Below are 17038 nucleotides of genomic sequence, written 5' to 3' on the forward strand. Positions count from 1 at the left end.
AAGAGATTTGGGACGGTTTGGTTTATTTTATAGTTGTAACCAGACACTAACGGACAAGGTAATGTAAAGACCCACAGCCCCCTCCCCCAGTTGTGGGTCCCATATAGAAAAGGACTACATAACGTAATATAATTTTGAGAGTTACTGATAAAATTATTTATCAAACATGCTTAATTTATAAAAATTTCGAAAATGGTGTTTTGATTGACTTTTAAGATGGTCAAATAAGTTTTTAAGTTCTTTTTTATTTTTTTCGGTGTTTGACAAAAATAGTTTTGCATAAAACAGAAAAGAAGAAGTATTTGATTTAATATAAACACAAATAATACTATACTCACAAATAGTAAATACTACTCCCTTTGTTTCAATTTATGTGAACTCATTTGATTGGATATGAAGTTTAAGAAAAGAGAGAAGACTTTTGAACTTGTGGTGTAAAATGAAGCACATATATTTTGTCTGGCTATAAATCATTGCATAAAGATAAATTGTTTTCAAATAGAGAAAAAAGTCATTCTTTTTAGTAAAGACTAAAAAAGAAATAGGTTCACATAAATTGAAAGGGGAAGTACTTTATTTTGATTTATGTTGTGGGTTGGAATCTTTGGAGGCAAGTTGGGATGTGGAGAGAGAGAGAAAACCCCACAGGTTCAATATATTGGGGAGGGTTTTAGTTCTTCTCTTGCCACGTGGTCCCACCAAAAACTTATTGGCAACTGGACATCCTCTTTCCCTTCTCCCGCCGTTTTAGCCGTCACCTTAACAGCCCCCTTGCCAGCTAGGATCATGCCACGTCCTCACCAATTGTTGAATATCTGTCTGATGTGGCACACGCCACATGGAACACATAGTCTTCCCATCTCCTTAATGCAGGTCTGCCCTTTGGAAAGCAAATTTTAAATTTAAGTATCTCTAATATTGTAACTTTAAGTTACTTTCCTAATATTTAAAATTTTAAAATTAACTTAAATTTTTCTTATTAAATTATTAATATATATAAAAAATCCTAATTTTTAGGACTTTAAAATTAAGTAAAAGCTTACTTTATCTAAACCTTTTTCTTGAATTCCAATACCAAAATTTTATTTCTAGGACATCCAGAAAATTACAATTATAACTAATACCGACATAATAACTTAATTGTCAATCTTTATTGGTTCCTGTATATCTAATCATGACGAATCATATTATACATAGTGATTAAAATAAAAATAATATCCATAAAATATTATAAATTACATATTACTCATAATAAAATTGTATACCATTGTCTTTAATGTGTAATTAAATAAATATTATTAGATAAGATCATAAATAAGTGAATATAATGCGTGTATATTTTCAAATCAAATATTTATCATTTTCAAGAACTTAAATTTTTATTTAATATTTATTTTGTAACTCAAATACATGATTTGAATGTTTTAAAAAAATTCTCATCAATATGATGGTAGGCTTGGAACTCACGTTTTAACTATATTTCGCACTCTAATTACTACACTTTAATTGTATTTGAGCCTAATTGTTAGTACTTTGTATTTATTGCATATGTTATGTTGTGTAGGATGTGATTTCGAGTGAAGAAGCAAGTTTAGAGCTAAAATTGATGAATTGGAGCTTTGAAGTCTAAGTAGAAGTCCAAAGAATTAAGCTGAGATAGTATTCGGGGTTCGAAGATCAAGTTTGGATGTTAAAAATTGAGAAAAAATAATTACTCTGGAAAAAATAAACTATGAACTTTCCCACTAATAAGGAGCATGGCGTGCCACCCGGTGCTCCGCAATGGTGTATTTTCTCGCCCAACTTTTTTTACTTCGGCTCAAAGAGGGTAGTTTCATCCAAGCCTGTTTCTACATGGTAAAAATACACTGAAAACACATTTTTGAAGCAACTTTTGACCTTGGGAGCTTTTGGAGAGCATCGGAGGCTTCAAAACACGAGATTTCATCTTCCTTCTACCAATTCAATATGTGAGTTTGGATTGTAACATTGGATTAATATTTTCTTATTCTTTAGCTCTATTTGTGATGATTTTCTCCATATCTATGGAGTAGTTTACCTTAGAATTTGACATGATTTGATGACTTGATTGTTGTTTGTGAATTTAAATATTGTTGAATTGCTTGAATTTATTGGAGGAGTTTTAATATTAGTTATGATTTTATTCTTTATAGTGTTTAAGCGAAAGAAGAACATCTTATTGAATATTATTGCAGTGCATGCCTTAGTCTATTTTGGTAATTCTTTTAAATAATCGAGAGAGCTTTTTAAGTTACTGTTTAAATTAAGATTGAGAAATATTCCCGATATGTTTCTCTTAGATCATTCTTACGAATAGATTCTTACAAGTTTTACAGCACTTCACATTAGTTTATTTGAAAGATTTAGATTTAATCGAGAGAGGAATCTGAATTAGAAGTATAAGCTAATTACTTATTGAATTCGTGAGAATCGATAGAACATTAAGAGTAAAATATAACGGTATCAAATTTAGAATAACAGTCTTGCACCTATCACGTCAAAGCCTTTATTCTTCGTATTGACAATAACTCATTGCTCTACTCTCTAGTTCTCTGTGATTAATTTTTACTTGCCTTAATTTTAGTTTGTTAGTTGGAGTATTAATCATCCTAAATCAAAGTATTAAATATCCTGAATAGAATTAACCCAAAAAATTACTTGAACATTATTTAAATTCAGTCCCGGTGGAGACAATATTTTACTATACTATCTTTGGCTAGTGAGTATCAATTTCATGTTGTGTTTTGCGCTCGTCAAATTTTGACGTCGTTGCTGGGGTTTTAGTGATCAATAGTGTTCAACCTAATTTTTGGTGCTAATTCGGAGTTAAATTTTTTTTAGTTAACTTGTCTTCAAGATTTCTTTTGTAGTACCTGACAAGTGGTAGGAAGACATTTTGAAGAAAATATTTTTAATATTAAACTCTAAGTGCTGTGAAGATGAAGCACAACCAACCTATACATACATACATACATACATACATACATACATACATACATACATACATACATACATACATATATATATATATATATATATATATATATATATATATATATATATATATACACATACTTTCAAAATAGTACATATGTAGTTATAAGCATGCATAAGTATTTTTATAATTTTTCTACAGTTTTAAAAGCTCAAAATCAAATTATTTCTCCTCTTTTTATTATATAAATATCCAATAATTATCATCCCTAGTACTTTTGTAATGATTTAGCCATCTATATTCATTATTTATGCCAAAATATTGTTTAAATATTTTTGTGCATTTTTTATAATTATATTTATATTTTTTAAGCTAAATTGCACACCTTTGTAATAATAGCCCTTACTAATGTATAATTACATTATTTATGCATAAAATAGTATTTTATATTTTTAAAATGTTAATAACTATTTTAAATCATTTTAGTATACAAAGATATTTTTTGATATTCATTTATTATTTTTATAAATTATTTAGTTATTAAAATTAGCTATTTAAAATCTGACCCTATTTTTATTCAAATTTGACCCAATACCCGGCCCAATTTTTAACCTACACCTACCCAGCCCAAAACTTAATGCCCGACCTGTCCCCAATCTCATTCAAACTCAGTCGTTGATCATAGAGATCAACGACCACAATTAATCCTTTCCTTAATTAAACTAAACGACCCCCCCAAACCCGGTCATTCTCACCCATATAGCTGCCCTGAAATCCCTTTCCTCTCCAATGCTCTCAAAATATAACCCTAATCGGACCTCGCCGTCACTCATCTATGGCTATTCATGGTGGTTTCTCACCACCCCCAGGCTTCTAACGGCCTCTCCTCTACTGTATCACCATCTCCAGGGTCTTCAAGGGACCAGGGTTAGTCTGCTTGCATCTATGGCCCTTTCTCGCCTGGTTTCAGGCTGTTCCAGTTTGATTCCGAGTAAGATCTTCCTATATCGCCTTAGATCTATGGGTTTCTAAGCTTGCTTCTCCACCTCTGTGTGGCTCTTCTCGAAACCCTAATTTTTTCCTTCTGAATTTCTACTGCTTTTGCCCATATGGCTTGAGTCCATTCTTGCCTCCATTTACTGCTTACTCAGCATGCCTAATACTGCCTATTCAAACATGTGATTAGCATGTTTTCACTTTACTTGCTTGTTTGCTATCATGTTTAATATGTCTACATATGTAACTGTTGATTCCCAATTTTTCCCTATGTATTTTTATACTCAAAATACTTTCAAAATAGCATATGTATGCATTTACAAGCACGCCCAAAGGCTTTGGTATTTCCCCAAATTGTTAAAGATTTTTAAAACCAATTTATGGCCTATTTTGCACTATAAAAACCAATAATTATTCCCAAAACTTGTCATTTTGGCGAATAATTTATTTTATTCTCGCATTTACACAAAATATAATTTATATGATTTTTGCATAATTTTACAAGTCCATTTGGTATTTTTAAACTAAAATTGCATGAAATTGCAATTTTAGCCTATTTCTTGATTTAATAGCATTCGTAATCACAAAATCATTTCTAATATTTTTAAATTAATACTTATGCATTGCTTATAAACTCAGTATTTTTAATTTGATTTTTTAAACAATATTTACTATTTTTATAAAATCAAAACGGGGAAAATTGACTATTTAAATTGCAGTCCCTTTTTATTTCAATTGTAGCCCAAATTGCACCCTCAATTTCAACCCCAATCCAACCCAATTCCGACCCAATTTCATTAATTACCCGACCCACACCCTATTAATATAACCCGCCGGATCCCCATTTTAAATCGTGGCCGTTGATTATTTAGATCAACAGTCCACGTTAGCCCCTTCCTTAATTAAACCCACAAGACCCCTAACCTAAATCATTTACACAAATGAGCCGCCCTTGTATCCCCTCGTCTCTCAAAACTCTCTCAACCACCCTCTGAAACCCTAGCCCTCTCCGCTGATCTCCAACCTCGTTCCACCGGAAATCATGGCTTCTCAGGCCCTGTGTAACCTATATCTACCCCCACGTACCTCTATACTCCTTTTGCTCGAGGTTTCAGAGTCCGACCTTGAAGACCTTGACTCAGAATCTCTCCGATTCAGTTTCTATGGCCATTTCCGGCTCATCTCCGGCGAGTCCTAGCCCTGTGAGTCCATCTCCGACTCAGGACCAGCCCGTTCCAGGCCTTTCTCATTTTTCTAGGGTTTTCTCTGAAACCCTAAGCCTTCGAGGTTTTCTTTGTTTCTCTCTAAGATCTACTTCATATCCGTGCTATTTTCTAGGATTTTTAAGTATTTTTTACATCTTTTCGATTTTTTGTTTTCAAAACTGTTCATCTTCTCAAAACTTAGGGTTTCTGTGATTTCTACTTGTTCTACTGTGATTTCTTGCATTATTTGGCTTTGCTGTAATTCCTAAATGTTTTCACTATGATTTCTGCGTATTTTTCTTTATTAATTCCTCCTAGGGTTTCCGAGTAATTTCTTTACTGTATTTTTCTTTACTTAGGTTTCCATGAATATTTGTGTTCTCTGGACCTCCTGAGATTATTTTTGCCTGATTTATATGCTTTCGACTCTACACTTGACTTGTGGAAGAAACCCTAGATTTTGGAGAATTTTTTCAAACTACTTGTGTGCGATTGTTTGCTGCCTGCCTGATTTCAAAACCCTAATTCTCCAAACCCATCTCATGTTTCTGATTCTTGTTAAGCTTTGCAAGACCTTTTTATTTCTCGCATATCTATGTTCTTCTATTTTGATCACATGACTATACTGTTTGTTTAATCTTATCCCTGCATGTTTAAGTTTATGCATCTTTTATAGTCAAACATTTTCCTTTCAAAATAACCCTAATTTTGGAGGTTGATTTCCTATGAATCTATTTTGATTCTTTCTTTTTGACTGATTTGGACCTATTCTCTGACTGAATTCAATACTGAGCTCGAATCCCTAATTCCTTGATTTACTATGTGATTAGTGATTCTATTCTTGACTTATTTGCTTAAAACTGTGTATCTTTCAAAACTTTATATGTATTTACCCTTTATTTTACAATTTATTCTTGATTCTTCTTTCCATAAATGAAACTCTGTTTTATTACCTTAAGTCCGATTCCTTAATTAAAGGAAGTCCTTTCCCTAATTGATTATGACTTGATACTAAGTTATTTTCTTGCCTTACTTACTGCTTACTTTCAAACCATAAAAACCCCCACCCCTTTTATTTCAAGGGAGGAAGAATTGAAAGTTCACACTCACTAAGCTCTTTCTTCTCTTCTCTGCTCTTCTCTGCTACTTGTTCTGATTGGGTTTAGCCGGCTGAAAGCCAAGGCTAAGCTATAGGATTCTATCTGCCCTACTTGCTTTACTGTTTGAGTTTGGAACTGGTATGTCCATGATTTAAATACCATCTCCAAACTACGTGTTTATTTACCTATTTCATATGTCTGTTTATGTTCGACTTTCTTACATTATGCAGTTAAACTTCAGCATGTTATATCCCTGCCCCATATTCCCATGTCTTTGATTCTGTTATGCTTGTGTAAGTACTTTCTTGTACATCCCTTTCCCCAAGTCCCCGTGGCTTAACTCTGTTTGTTGGTACGAATGTTTTCATATCAATCCCTTTCCTTGAACCCCCTTTGTGTGTGAGTATTGTTTAGACTAGGGTGGCACTCTATTGCCATCCCTAGTTTAGAACCAGGTTGCTCTAAACCTATACTCAAATCAATCCCATTCCCTTAACCCTGTTATGTGTTGAGCTTGACTCAAGTCTGGTGGTGTCCTAATCACCATACAGGCCTAAGTCTGACTTTCTAAAGTTTGCTCTCTTACTTGCTTGAACCAAGTAAAGGATTAGGGGTGTGCCAGTCCCATCCATGGCTAGGTATGACCACCCTTTGCTTTGGTCTCCTCTAATTCCCTCACTTTTACACTTATTCTTAGTTCTTCAAGTCCTACCCCCCTATGGTAAGCCATGCTTTGGGACCCTAGAGTTCCCTCTGAACTTGGATGCCTAAGGGCTGGTAATTCCACACATTGCACTATTCTACTCAATCTTTAGGGTGTAAGCATTGCCTGGGCTTCCTGAAAGCCCTTGGAACTTTGAAACACTCTAAGAGAAGGCCTTGGAATCTGGAGCCCAGATTTGGTAAAATACATGTGTTGGACATTAAGGTTGCTTTGGGCTTTCTCGGGTCCGTTTTAGTTTTGATGTATTTATTTTTTAGTCTTTCCCTTCCACTTTTGTAATAACTTTGTAATATTAGTAAAAGGGTGTGGGAGGGGTTTATGTTGTTTGCATCAGTCAATGAGTAGAAATCATGCCTATAGGACTTCAACGTTGCAAATCACTTAGAAACCATGCCTATAGGGTTTAATATTGCATACCATTCAGAAATCATGCCTATAGAATTTTGTATTGCAAGCATGATAGAAATCATGTCTACAGGAACTACATATGCGTTAGGCAAACTGTAGGATAATTACGCTCATCTTTTACCAATGCTTTAACAACCCCCTTTAAAAATCGAAACATAGATATCATGCCTATAGGATTATTGCAACTTGCTTGATCCGTTTAAGTAACAGCAGTCTGTCAATTGGTTCTTAATGTTTTTTAAGTAATGTTTTCAACAAAACTCTTTTGTAAACCATGTGTGCTGTCAAACTCTACAAATCTGCATTCTTTTCCATGAACAGTTTTTTTTTTCTTAAATAGTTCTGCCTAAGCATTTTAATCAGTCCCTGAAACTGCCTTTAAAACAATTCTGCAACCAAATCCTTTTTCTCAAAAATATTCCTGCCTTCAAAATTCTTGCATAACTCTCTTGCTTTTTCACTCAAACAGTTTGATGCTTTCGAAATCTGTACTTTCCTTTAAAATTCTTCTGCATCTGATTACCTCTTCTGAAATCAGTATTTTCTAAATCATTCGCCTAATATACTTTTGATTTCTAACAAACTGGACCCGAGGGGCTCAAAGTAGACTTATTATCCAACTCTATGTGTTAAACTAATCTGTCCACTGTCAGTTTTAATCTTAAGACCAAATCAGTAATTGTAAGACATGCTAAAATAATTGCTATGTGATTTATGGGGTTTGTATGAGCCTTTTGAGTATTTGTTTCATTTCCCACTTATCTGCTATTTGTTTTGATTGACGCCTAGTATTTTATCCTTTTGAAACTCCATATATGCATTTACCCCTTTCTTTCTTTTAGGATTAGAAGTCCAAATACCCCGGGACTAATAGGTCGGGACGGGTACTAGCATGCAATAAGCAAAACGAGACTAATCGCGTTTAATACCTTGACGGGGTGGGAAGGGTAGAATATGGAGATGATGACCGATGCGCTAATATCACGTGCGACCCCTCTTCTGAGGAGTGATTGCTGGATATTGCATTGAAGTGATCCATATTATATTTAAACCTAGGACCCCTTTTCTCCTTCTTTAGTTATTGATGTTTTCTTAAATTAATGTTTCTTCAACTAAGCTTTCTCTTTTTAAAATCACTTGTGTCTTTCTTCTTTCAAAATTCTTCAACTTGTTATGTGCAAACTTTGCTTGTTTATTCCTACTCTTCTTAAAGTCATAATTAAGCATGGTCGGGAACCACACTAGTGGATCTTGAGAGGTGCCTAATACCTTCCCCTCGAGATAATCTCAAACCCTTGCCCGAACTCTGGTTTATCTTTCAAAAAATCTTATCTTCTTTAAAAGTGTCCTAATGCACTATAATCATTAGGTGGCGACTCTTCAAATTCCATAACCCGATTCCTCGAAAGGGAATAAGAGTTGTTTTGTCCATAATGTCGTAAACCCAATTTCGCTCTTTAGGAAAAAGGGGGGCGTCGACAGCATGACGACTCTGCTGGGGACATGCTTTAAGGCTTTTACCATTACGTTCTTTTTATGACTTTATTGCTTCCTTTATTACCTTTATTTCCTACTTTTAATCATTTCTCCGTGAATACTAACTTGACTCTTCGTGTTTTCTTTTCCTTTAATTGCTTTCCCCTTTACTGCTTTACCATTATCTCAATTCCGTTTTCATTTCCGAGCATTTATTGTAATCTTTACTTTATGAACGTGAAAATATATGTAATTTGTTTCATTATTGTAATTGCATCTCTCAACATCATATCCCACTCGTGCCAAAACAAATCCTATAGCAACGCTTATAATGAGTGGTTGCGCCCTTCCGATATCATAACCCCTAAATGTGGCAAAGGCATATTTGCGGTAAAACCAGTCGATCAACGGTGTAGTCGACGGTTCCGCGCCTTTCCCTCTTGAGTTGTCCGCTCAAGGGTACCTTGTCTAGCACTTCAAAGTAGAAACCTTACTCTATTAAACTGTTCATGCATCATGGTCAAACTTAGCCGAGTCAGTTATGTTGTCCGCATAATGACTCATTAAGATAGCCTAAACCAAAGTCCATCGGGTTTCCTCGAAACCCAAACGGACACCTCCACGTTATGTGCATTTATTTGGAGAACTAAATGCCCTTTTGCTAATTGTTGATTTAAATAGTCGAGTCCGGTGGGGGTTAAGGGCCTAACATTTTGTTTTGCAGAAAATGAGGCACGAGGTCCCCAGATTCGGTATGGTATCCAACATCCACCCAAGGTTGCTAAGCTGGTGGGAAGATCTTCATGGTAGTGATCAAACCCTCGTCCGCAAGTACTTAGGGAATTTACCCTCACTTCTGGAAATCCAACCCAATAACAAGATCATTGAGGCTGCCACTTTGTTTTGGGATGGTGATCGATCAGTGTTCCGTTTCGGAGACTTGGAAATGACCCCTCTGCTAGAAGAGATAGGGGGCCTAGCTGGTATCCCTTGGGAGACTCCAGGTTTGCTTATGCCGGAGAATCGCAAAAGTAGAGGCTTTCTTAAGATGATGGAACTCAAGAAAAACCCCGACCTTTCCTGCTTGAAGGACTCCTACATACCCTTCGACTTCTTATACGAGAGGTATGGCCACAGCAAGTCCTATCGCACCTACATGGACGAATTCGCCCTCACCTCTTTGGGGCATATACATAGAAGGGTGTTCGTGTTCATGTTTTGCTTCTTGGGCATGATAATTTTCCCTATGAAGAAGGCTAGGATCCACACCATACTAGCCATGGTGACCAAGACCTTAATGGAAGGAATTGACGGGCAGTCTTTCAGCATAGTACCTATGATCATCGCTGAAATCTATCGAGCCTTGGGAAAATGTCAACAAGGGGCTCCGCACTTCGAGGGTTGTAATCTGTTACTTCAGCTTTGGCTTATAGAACACCTTCAGAAGGGCGACTACAGACAGGAAATCATACATAGGGATTGGGATGACCACATCGCCTTTCATCACCCAAAGCGAATGAACTTCACACCCAACATGTCAGCTCAACCAGAGGACGCCTGTGGATGGGTAGAGCTATTCGAGAATCTAAAAGTAGAGCAAATTCAGTGGATGTTCGAGTGGTTCCCAACAGGGGAGTTCATTATCCGTTCCCGAGACGCACCATTCCTCATACTCATTGGCCTAAGGGGAACTCACCCTTACTTCCCCCTCCGAGTCATGAGGCAAGCCAGAAGGAAACAAATCATACCCAGGATAGAGAAAATGAGTCATTTCAGGGCTGACTTTCAAGATGATGATAGCCCACACAGGTGTCACGCTCAGCATATGTGGCACTACAAGCTCATTTTAGGGAAGGAGTCTATTGAACTAGACAGGTATCATGCCGGGTGTGTGCCACACTACACAGGTTGGTTGGAAGATGATCACATTGGTTTGGGTCACCCAGGGTTTGTCCATGGTCATAAGCTTATCGATGAAAAAACTGCAGCAAAGGTTAAATACAATCAACTGCGCAAAAGGATGCGAGAATGCGAGAACGAACTTTGGGAAATACAGGAAGCCCACGAGAAGCTGATCAATGAGTGGAAGGATATGGCTGTCAACGCCAACAACCGGCTGGTGTATCTGGAACGAGGCTTAGTGGAATTGGAAGGTAAATTTCTGAAGAGGATCGACGATTGTCAGAATGCTGAGGGTAATGAAGGTGGGCACCTGGCCCGAGCTTACTTGCTGCTGGGACTGCACGAGCTGGTGCAGCTGTATGAGGGAGGCAAGAGTACCGAATCTGGGGAAGGTCCTTCTGGGACCAAGTAGTAGGACTCTTATTTTCTGCTTTCATAATGTAATAAGGCCATTGGCCATTAGTGATATTTTTATCATTCAGTTGTTTTAAGACTCGTCTTGTTTTTATCAATAAAATGAGGCATTTAGCATTATAAGTTCTCCAAATTTAATTTGTCGCTAGGCTTACCTCGGGCACAACGAGGCACCCAAATTAGGAATCTGCGCTAACTTTTTACCTTTTTGTCTTTTTTCTTTTATTATTTTCCCCTCCCCAAAGGTTAGTTCGTGCATTCTGGAACCATCAGCGTACTCAACAAGATCCAAGGGTCCTCTACCTCCTCCTCCTCCAAGTCCTACCAGAAACAGGAACAAAGGCAAAATGGGAGATACAAGTGCTAGAAAGGAAATCGAGGAAACCTCTCAGAACGCTTCAATCACTAAGGAAACTGCTGCTCATCTTGAGCAAACTTTGCTAAGATTTCGAGAAGAATTGGAACAAGTTCGAAACCTAGCAAGTCTGTCAATCACTCTTGCCGCTACTGATGCCAACAACCAGAACCATACTACACCACCAGCACAACCCGCTCATGCCCAAGCCTGCAACACCTGCAACAACACTCCACTGCACGACCATAACACTCCAATCTTTGTGGACACCATGCAACATTACAGTCAGCCAATCGCCAGTGCAATCGAGACTGATGACAAGAGCTCCCTCATTCAGAATTTGGCCGCTGAGATCAAGAAGTTGACTAGCCGGGTCCAAGATTTCGAAGGTAACAAAAGTGTTGAAGGGTTAAATTACGAAGATCCCTGTGTTCAGCCAGATGTTGAGCTCCCAGAAGGGTACAAACCTCCCAAGTTCGAACTATTCGACGGTACAGGAGATCCCAGTGTCCACCTCAGAATGTATTGTGATAAGTTGGTAGGAGTCGGAAGGGACGAGAAGATTCGCATGAAGCTGTTCATGAGGAGTTTGAAGGGTGATGCTTTATCATGGTATATAGCCAGGATGCAAAGAAATGGACTAGTTAGGTGAACATGGCGTCTGACTTTATGGATCGGTTTAGGTTCAACACTAAGAACGCACTAGATGTGTTCTATATCCAGAATCTCAAGAAGAAGCCCATAGAGACCTTTCGCGAGTATGCTACTCGTTGGAGGTCAGAAGCTGCTAAGGTCAGACTGGCCTTGGAGGAAGAACAAATGAACAGATTCTTCGTCAGTGCTCAGGATCCGCAGTACTACGAGAGGCTGATGCTAATAGAGGGCCAAAAGTTCTCCGACATCATCAAGTTGGGAGAAAGAATCGAAGAAGGCATCAAAAGTGGTATGGTCACTAACCTCGAGGCATTGCAAGCTACCAGCAAGGCTTTACAGTCTGGTGGCTCATCAAAGAAAAAGGATGTGAATTCTGTGATGGCTGCGCAAAGGAACAACTCCCCTATGAAGTACCAAACCTATCCCTCAGCTCCACTCACATATTAACCTACCCTAAATTACCAAGCACCATCACCCACCTACCAAATTCCATCACCTGCTCCACCACCTACATATGAACCCGCTTCACACAGATATTCCCAACCCGCACCTATATACCAAGCATATAACTCCCAACCTTCTCACTACCCATCACCTCCTACCCGTCAAAACTTCTCTCGACCTAGACCAAACTTCGACCGCAAACCTCCCAGACAATATACCGCCATAGCCGAGCCAATTGACCAATTATATCAAAACTCAAGGCAGCTGGTTACGTTACCCCTATCCCAACCGTAACTCCAGAAAATCCTTCCCAGTGGATCAACCCAAACAAGACTTGCGCATACCATTCCGGGATGAAGGGCCATACCATCGACGAGTGTCACTCGTTGAAAGACAAGATTCAGAACCTGATTGACAACAAGATCATTATAGCAAAGGAGCCCGGTCCTAATGTCCGCAACAACCCTCTGCCTGACCACGAGGGTAGAGGCATCCACATGATAGAGATCGAAGATGATTAGGACCCCAAGGGGTCAATCGGGTTGATAGCTGAAGGAGACGAGCCTAAGAAGCCAATAGTTACTCTTAATCCCATTGTTGTCCAGATTCAGCCCTCTGAGGGCGATGTGGTAAATGTTTCCGTACCACTCGAGTTTGAAGCACCACCTTTAAAGGCGCCAAAACCAATTGAGGTTGAGTTCGGAGTTCCAAGGGCGCCTACGCCATTTGAAGTTACTGTGTTACCTCCTAAGGCACCAATTCCAGTCTCCATGACAGACGTAACCCCGTTCAAGAAAAATGCTATACCTTGGGATTACACCGCTGAGGCTAGAAGGAAAGGAAAGACATATACTGGGGAAGCGATTGCCGCACAGGGCATAACCAGGACAGGCAGGGTATACACCCCAGAACACTTGGCTGAGTCCAGCAAGAAGGCCTCCGGGAGGGCTGTTGAAACTGGACCCGATGACCTTTGGAGGAAGGTATAGGCCAAAGAGTACTCGGTCGTTGAGCAACTGAACAAAACGCCAGCACAGATTTCTATTCTGGCTCTTCTATAAAGCTCAGAGACACATAAAAACGCCTTAATAAAAGTACTGAGTGAAGCTTATGTTCCCAGCAACATAACAGGAGGCGAAATAGTAAACATGGTGGGGCAGGTACTGGAAAGCCATAAGATCACCTTCCATGAAGATGAATTACCGCCAGAAGGGCTTGGTCACAACAAAGCGTTGCACATCACTGCACAATGCGAGGATCACTTATTCACCAGGATTCTAGTCGACGGGGGATCCAGCCTCAACATTTGTCTGTTGGTAACTCTCAGGACATTGGGTAAGGGATTGCACGAGATCAAAGACGGGGCTATCAGTGTCAAAGCTTTTGATGGATCTCAGAGGTCCACCATTGGAGAAATTAGCTTATGCCTGCAGATGGGACCCACCTGGTTCGATGTCGAGTTCCAAGTCATTGACGTACTAGCGTCCTACAATTTGTTGTTAGGACGACCCTGGATCCATGCCGCTGGGGCTGTGGCGTCAACTTTGCATCAGGCTGTAAAAATTTGAATGGAATCATCAGGAAGTAATCATTCATGGCGACGGTAGCAACCCTATATATAGTCGTCAGGCCATCCCGATGATCGGAGGTAGAAGGAAAATCGGTGGAGAAACATACCATCACATCGAGCGAGTCAACGCCATAGACAAAGACAAGTGGTGGGATAACAAAATTGAGAGCATCCTGAGTTGGAGCGGGTATGAACCCGGAAAAGGACTTGGCAAGAACCTGCAGGGTATCACCAAACCTATCATGCTGAAGAAGCACGGTACCACTTTTGGCCTGGGGTATGAGTACACTTGGGAGGAGTTCAACTACTGGTCACCCCCATGCCGCAGACCATACCATCCGCTGGAGCACCCTATACCTTAGTTGGAGTAGATTTTTTAGCCAGCTGACACTTTGTACGGATCAGAGGAAGACGAGGCACTAGCAGCAATAAAGAACCTATTTCTGGAAGATGATATGGATTGTTGTATTATCTTCGAGGAGGAAGTGGAGGAAGGCCCTTCCATTCAAGATATGAACCAAGGAGAGCACCTCGCCAATTGGTCAATCAGGACCACCAGTGCCCGGAGAGCCTCGGGGTAGCAAGGTTAAACGACGCATATGCATCACACTTTACTTTAGTTGAATTTACTTCTCCGCATTGTTTTTACTTTTGAAAAGAGCTCCGATGTTTTAAACGATTATGAAAAAGCATTTTCCAAGTTTATCTTTACGTTTCGCTCTCATTTATTTTCTCTACCATTTACTTTATTTTTACACAGCATTACTATTACATATCTTGATGATGAACCAACGACTGTGACTTGCAATGAGACAATGTGACAAACGGATATAGACTCAGAAGAGGATGAGATACTAGAAGAGGTTGTCAGGGAGGTCAAGAATTTCGATAACAGGACCAAGTCTAACTTAGACGAAACTGAGGTCATCAATTTGGGGAACGCAGAAAATCTCAAGGAAACACGTATCAGCATACACTTGTCACCATCAGAAAAGGAAGTTTACACCAGGACAACTGGTGTTGAAGAAGATATTTCCATATCAAGATGAAGCCAAAAGGAAATTCTTTCCTAATTGGCAGGGTCTGTATATGGTGCATCGGGTTCTAACCGGAGGAGCCCTTATTCTCGCGGAAATGGACGAGAAGTCTGGTCGAAGCCTATCAACGCAGACGCAGTGAAGCGATACTACATTTGATCGTATGCTTTTCCTTCATGATGTATTTTGAACTACACCTGACTTGATTCTCGTTTAAGAGGGGATACGTAGGCAGCCCTATGGGTTCGGTCACACTTTAATAAAAATCCCATTTTTCCCCGCTATGGGAACTGGGGCAGAATTTTGAGGAGGACCCTCAAAATTCCGAAGTCAGTTTGTCAGCTTTCACATCAGCACCAACCCAGTAAACTGGGGCAAAATTTTGAGGAGGACCCTCAAAATTCTGGAGCCAATCCGCGTTCGATCGTGCAACACAGCCGTCAACAGCGCCAGCCTAGTAAACTGGGGTAGAATTTTTGAGGAGGACCCTCAAAATTCCGGAGCAAGCGAGGTTGTCGTGTCTTGAACCACGTTGCAGTTGTTGGTTCATCCCGAAATAAAATTATTCTTTTTACCTATATATACATGCACTTGCCTTATATTCACTAGGTCATGCCCGAATATCATTTGGATCGCATCGTTTAGCAACGCTACCCCAATGATACGCAGTAAGAGCCGGAGGATACGAACTAACCTCCCCCTATAAAACTCACAATTTTTCTTTGGATGCAGGAATTCAGGCAACGAATCAAGGTATATTTGCTCTTCAGAATCAAAAACCCTCCAGAGGGTCACTATCAGCACTCGACACTCCCCAGCAGTCTTAATAGCGCAAACCGCCCACTAGAATTCAGGCCGCGAAAGCAAAACGCACCCACTCTTTAGAGTCGAAACTCTCAAAGCAATCACTCATTTCGCAAAACTCTACTATCTACACCCAGCATTTCCCAGCAGTCATGATAGCGCAATCATCTATCAGCTAAGAGAACTTACTACTGTTCGTTTCTTTACATTTCTGCATTGCATAAGGCTACTTGCTGCCTTTCGAGACTAAGCTCTGTCTCCATCTGCATTTCTGCATAAGGCTATTCTCTGCCTTTCGAGGTTAAGCTCCACCTCCATATTGCATAAGGCTATCCATCTGCCTTCCGAGACTAAGCTCTGTCTCCGTTTGCATTTCTGCATAAGGCTACTCTCTGCCTTCCGAGGTTAAGCTCTACCTCCATATTGCATAAGGCTATCTATCTGCCTTCCGAGACTAAGCTTTGTCTCCATTTGCATTTCTGCATAAGGCTACTCTCTGCCTTTCAAGGTTAAGCTATACCTCCATATTGCATAAGGCTATCTATCTGCCTTCCGAGACTAAGCTCTGTCTCTGTTTGCATTTCTACATAAGGCTACTCTCTGCCTTCCGAGGTTAAGCTCTACCTCCATATTGCATAAGGCTATCTATCTGCCTTCCGAGACTAAGCTCTGTCTCCATTTGTATTTCTGCATAAGGCTACTCTCTGCCTTCCGAGGTTAAGCTATACCTCTATATTGCATAAGGCTATCTATCTGCCTTCCGAGACTAAGCTCTGTCTCCATTTGCATTTCTGCATAAGGCTACTCTCTGCCTTCCGAGGTTAAGCTCAACCTCCATATTGCATAAGGCTATCTATCTGCCTTCCAAGACTAAGCTCTGTCTCCATCTGCATTTTGCATAAGGCTACTCTCTACCTTTCGAGGTTAAGCTCTACCTCCATATTGCATAAGGCTAGCTATCTGCCTTCCGAGACTAAGCTCTGTCTCCATCCG

At 39.5% G+C, this 17038-nt stretch overlaps 1 protein-coding gene across 1 annotated transcript; it reads left to right on the plus strand.

Annotated features, from left to right (window-relative positions):
• Positions 1-13782: 13782 nt before the first annotated feature.
• Positions 13783-14202, plus strand: LOC142165837 (uncharacterized). Its single transcript, XM_075224215.1, has one exon. The coding sequence runs from the start codon at positions 13783-13785 to the stop codon at positions 14200-14202; it is 420 nt and encodes a 139-aa protein (XP_075080316.1).
• Positions 14203-17038: the final 2836 nt, after the last annotated feature.

Source organism: Nicotiana tabacum, chromosome 11 (genome assembly GCF_000715075.1).
Source record: "Nicotiana tabacum cultivar K326 chromosome 11, ASM71507v2, whole genome shotgun sequence".
Classification (NCBI taxonomy): Eukaryota; Viridiplantae; Streptophyta; class Magnoliopsida; order Solanales; family Solanaceae; genus Nicotiana; species Nicotiana tabacum.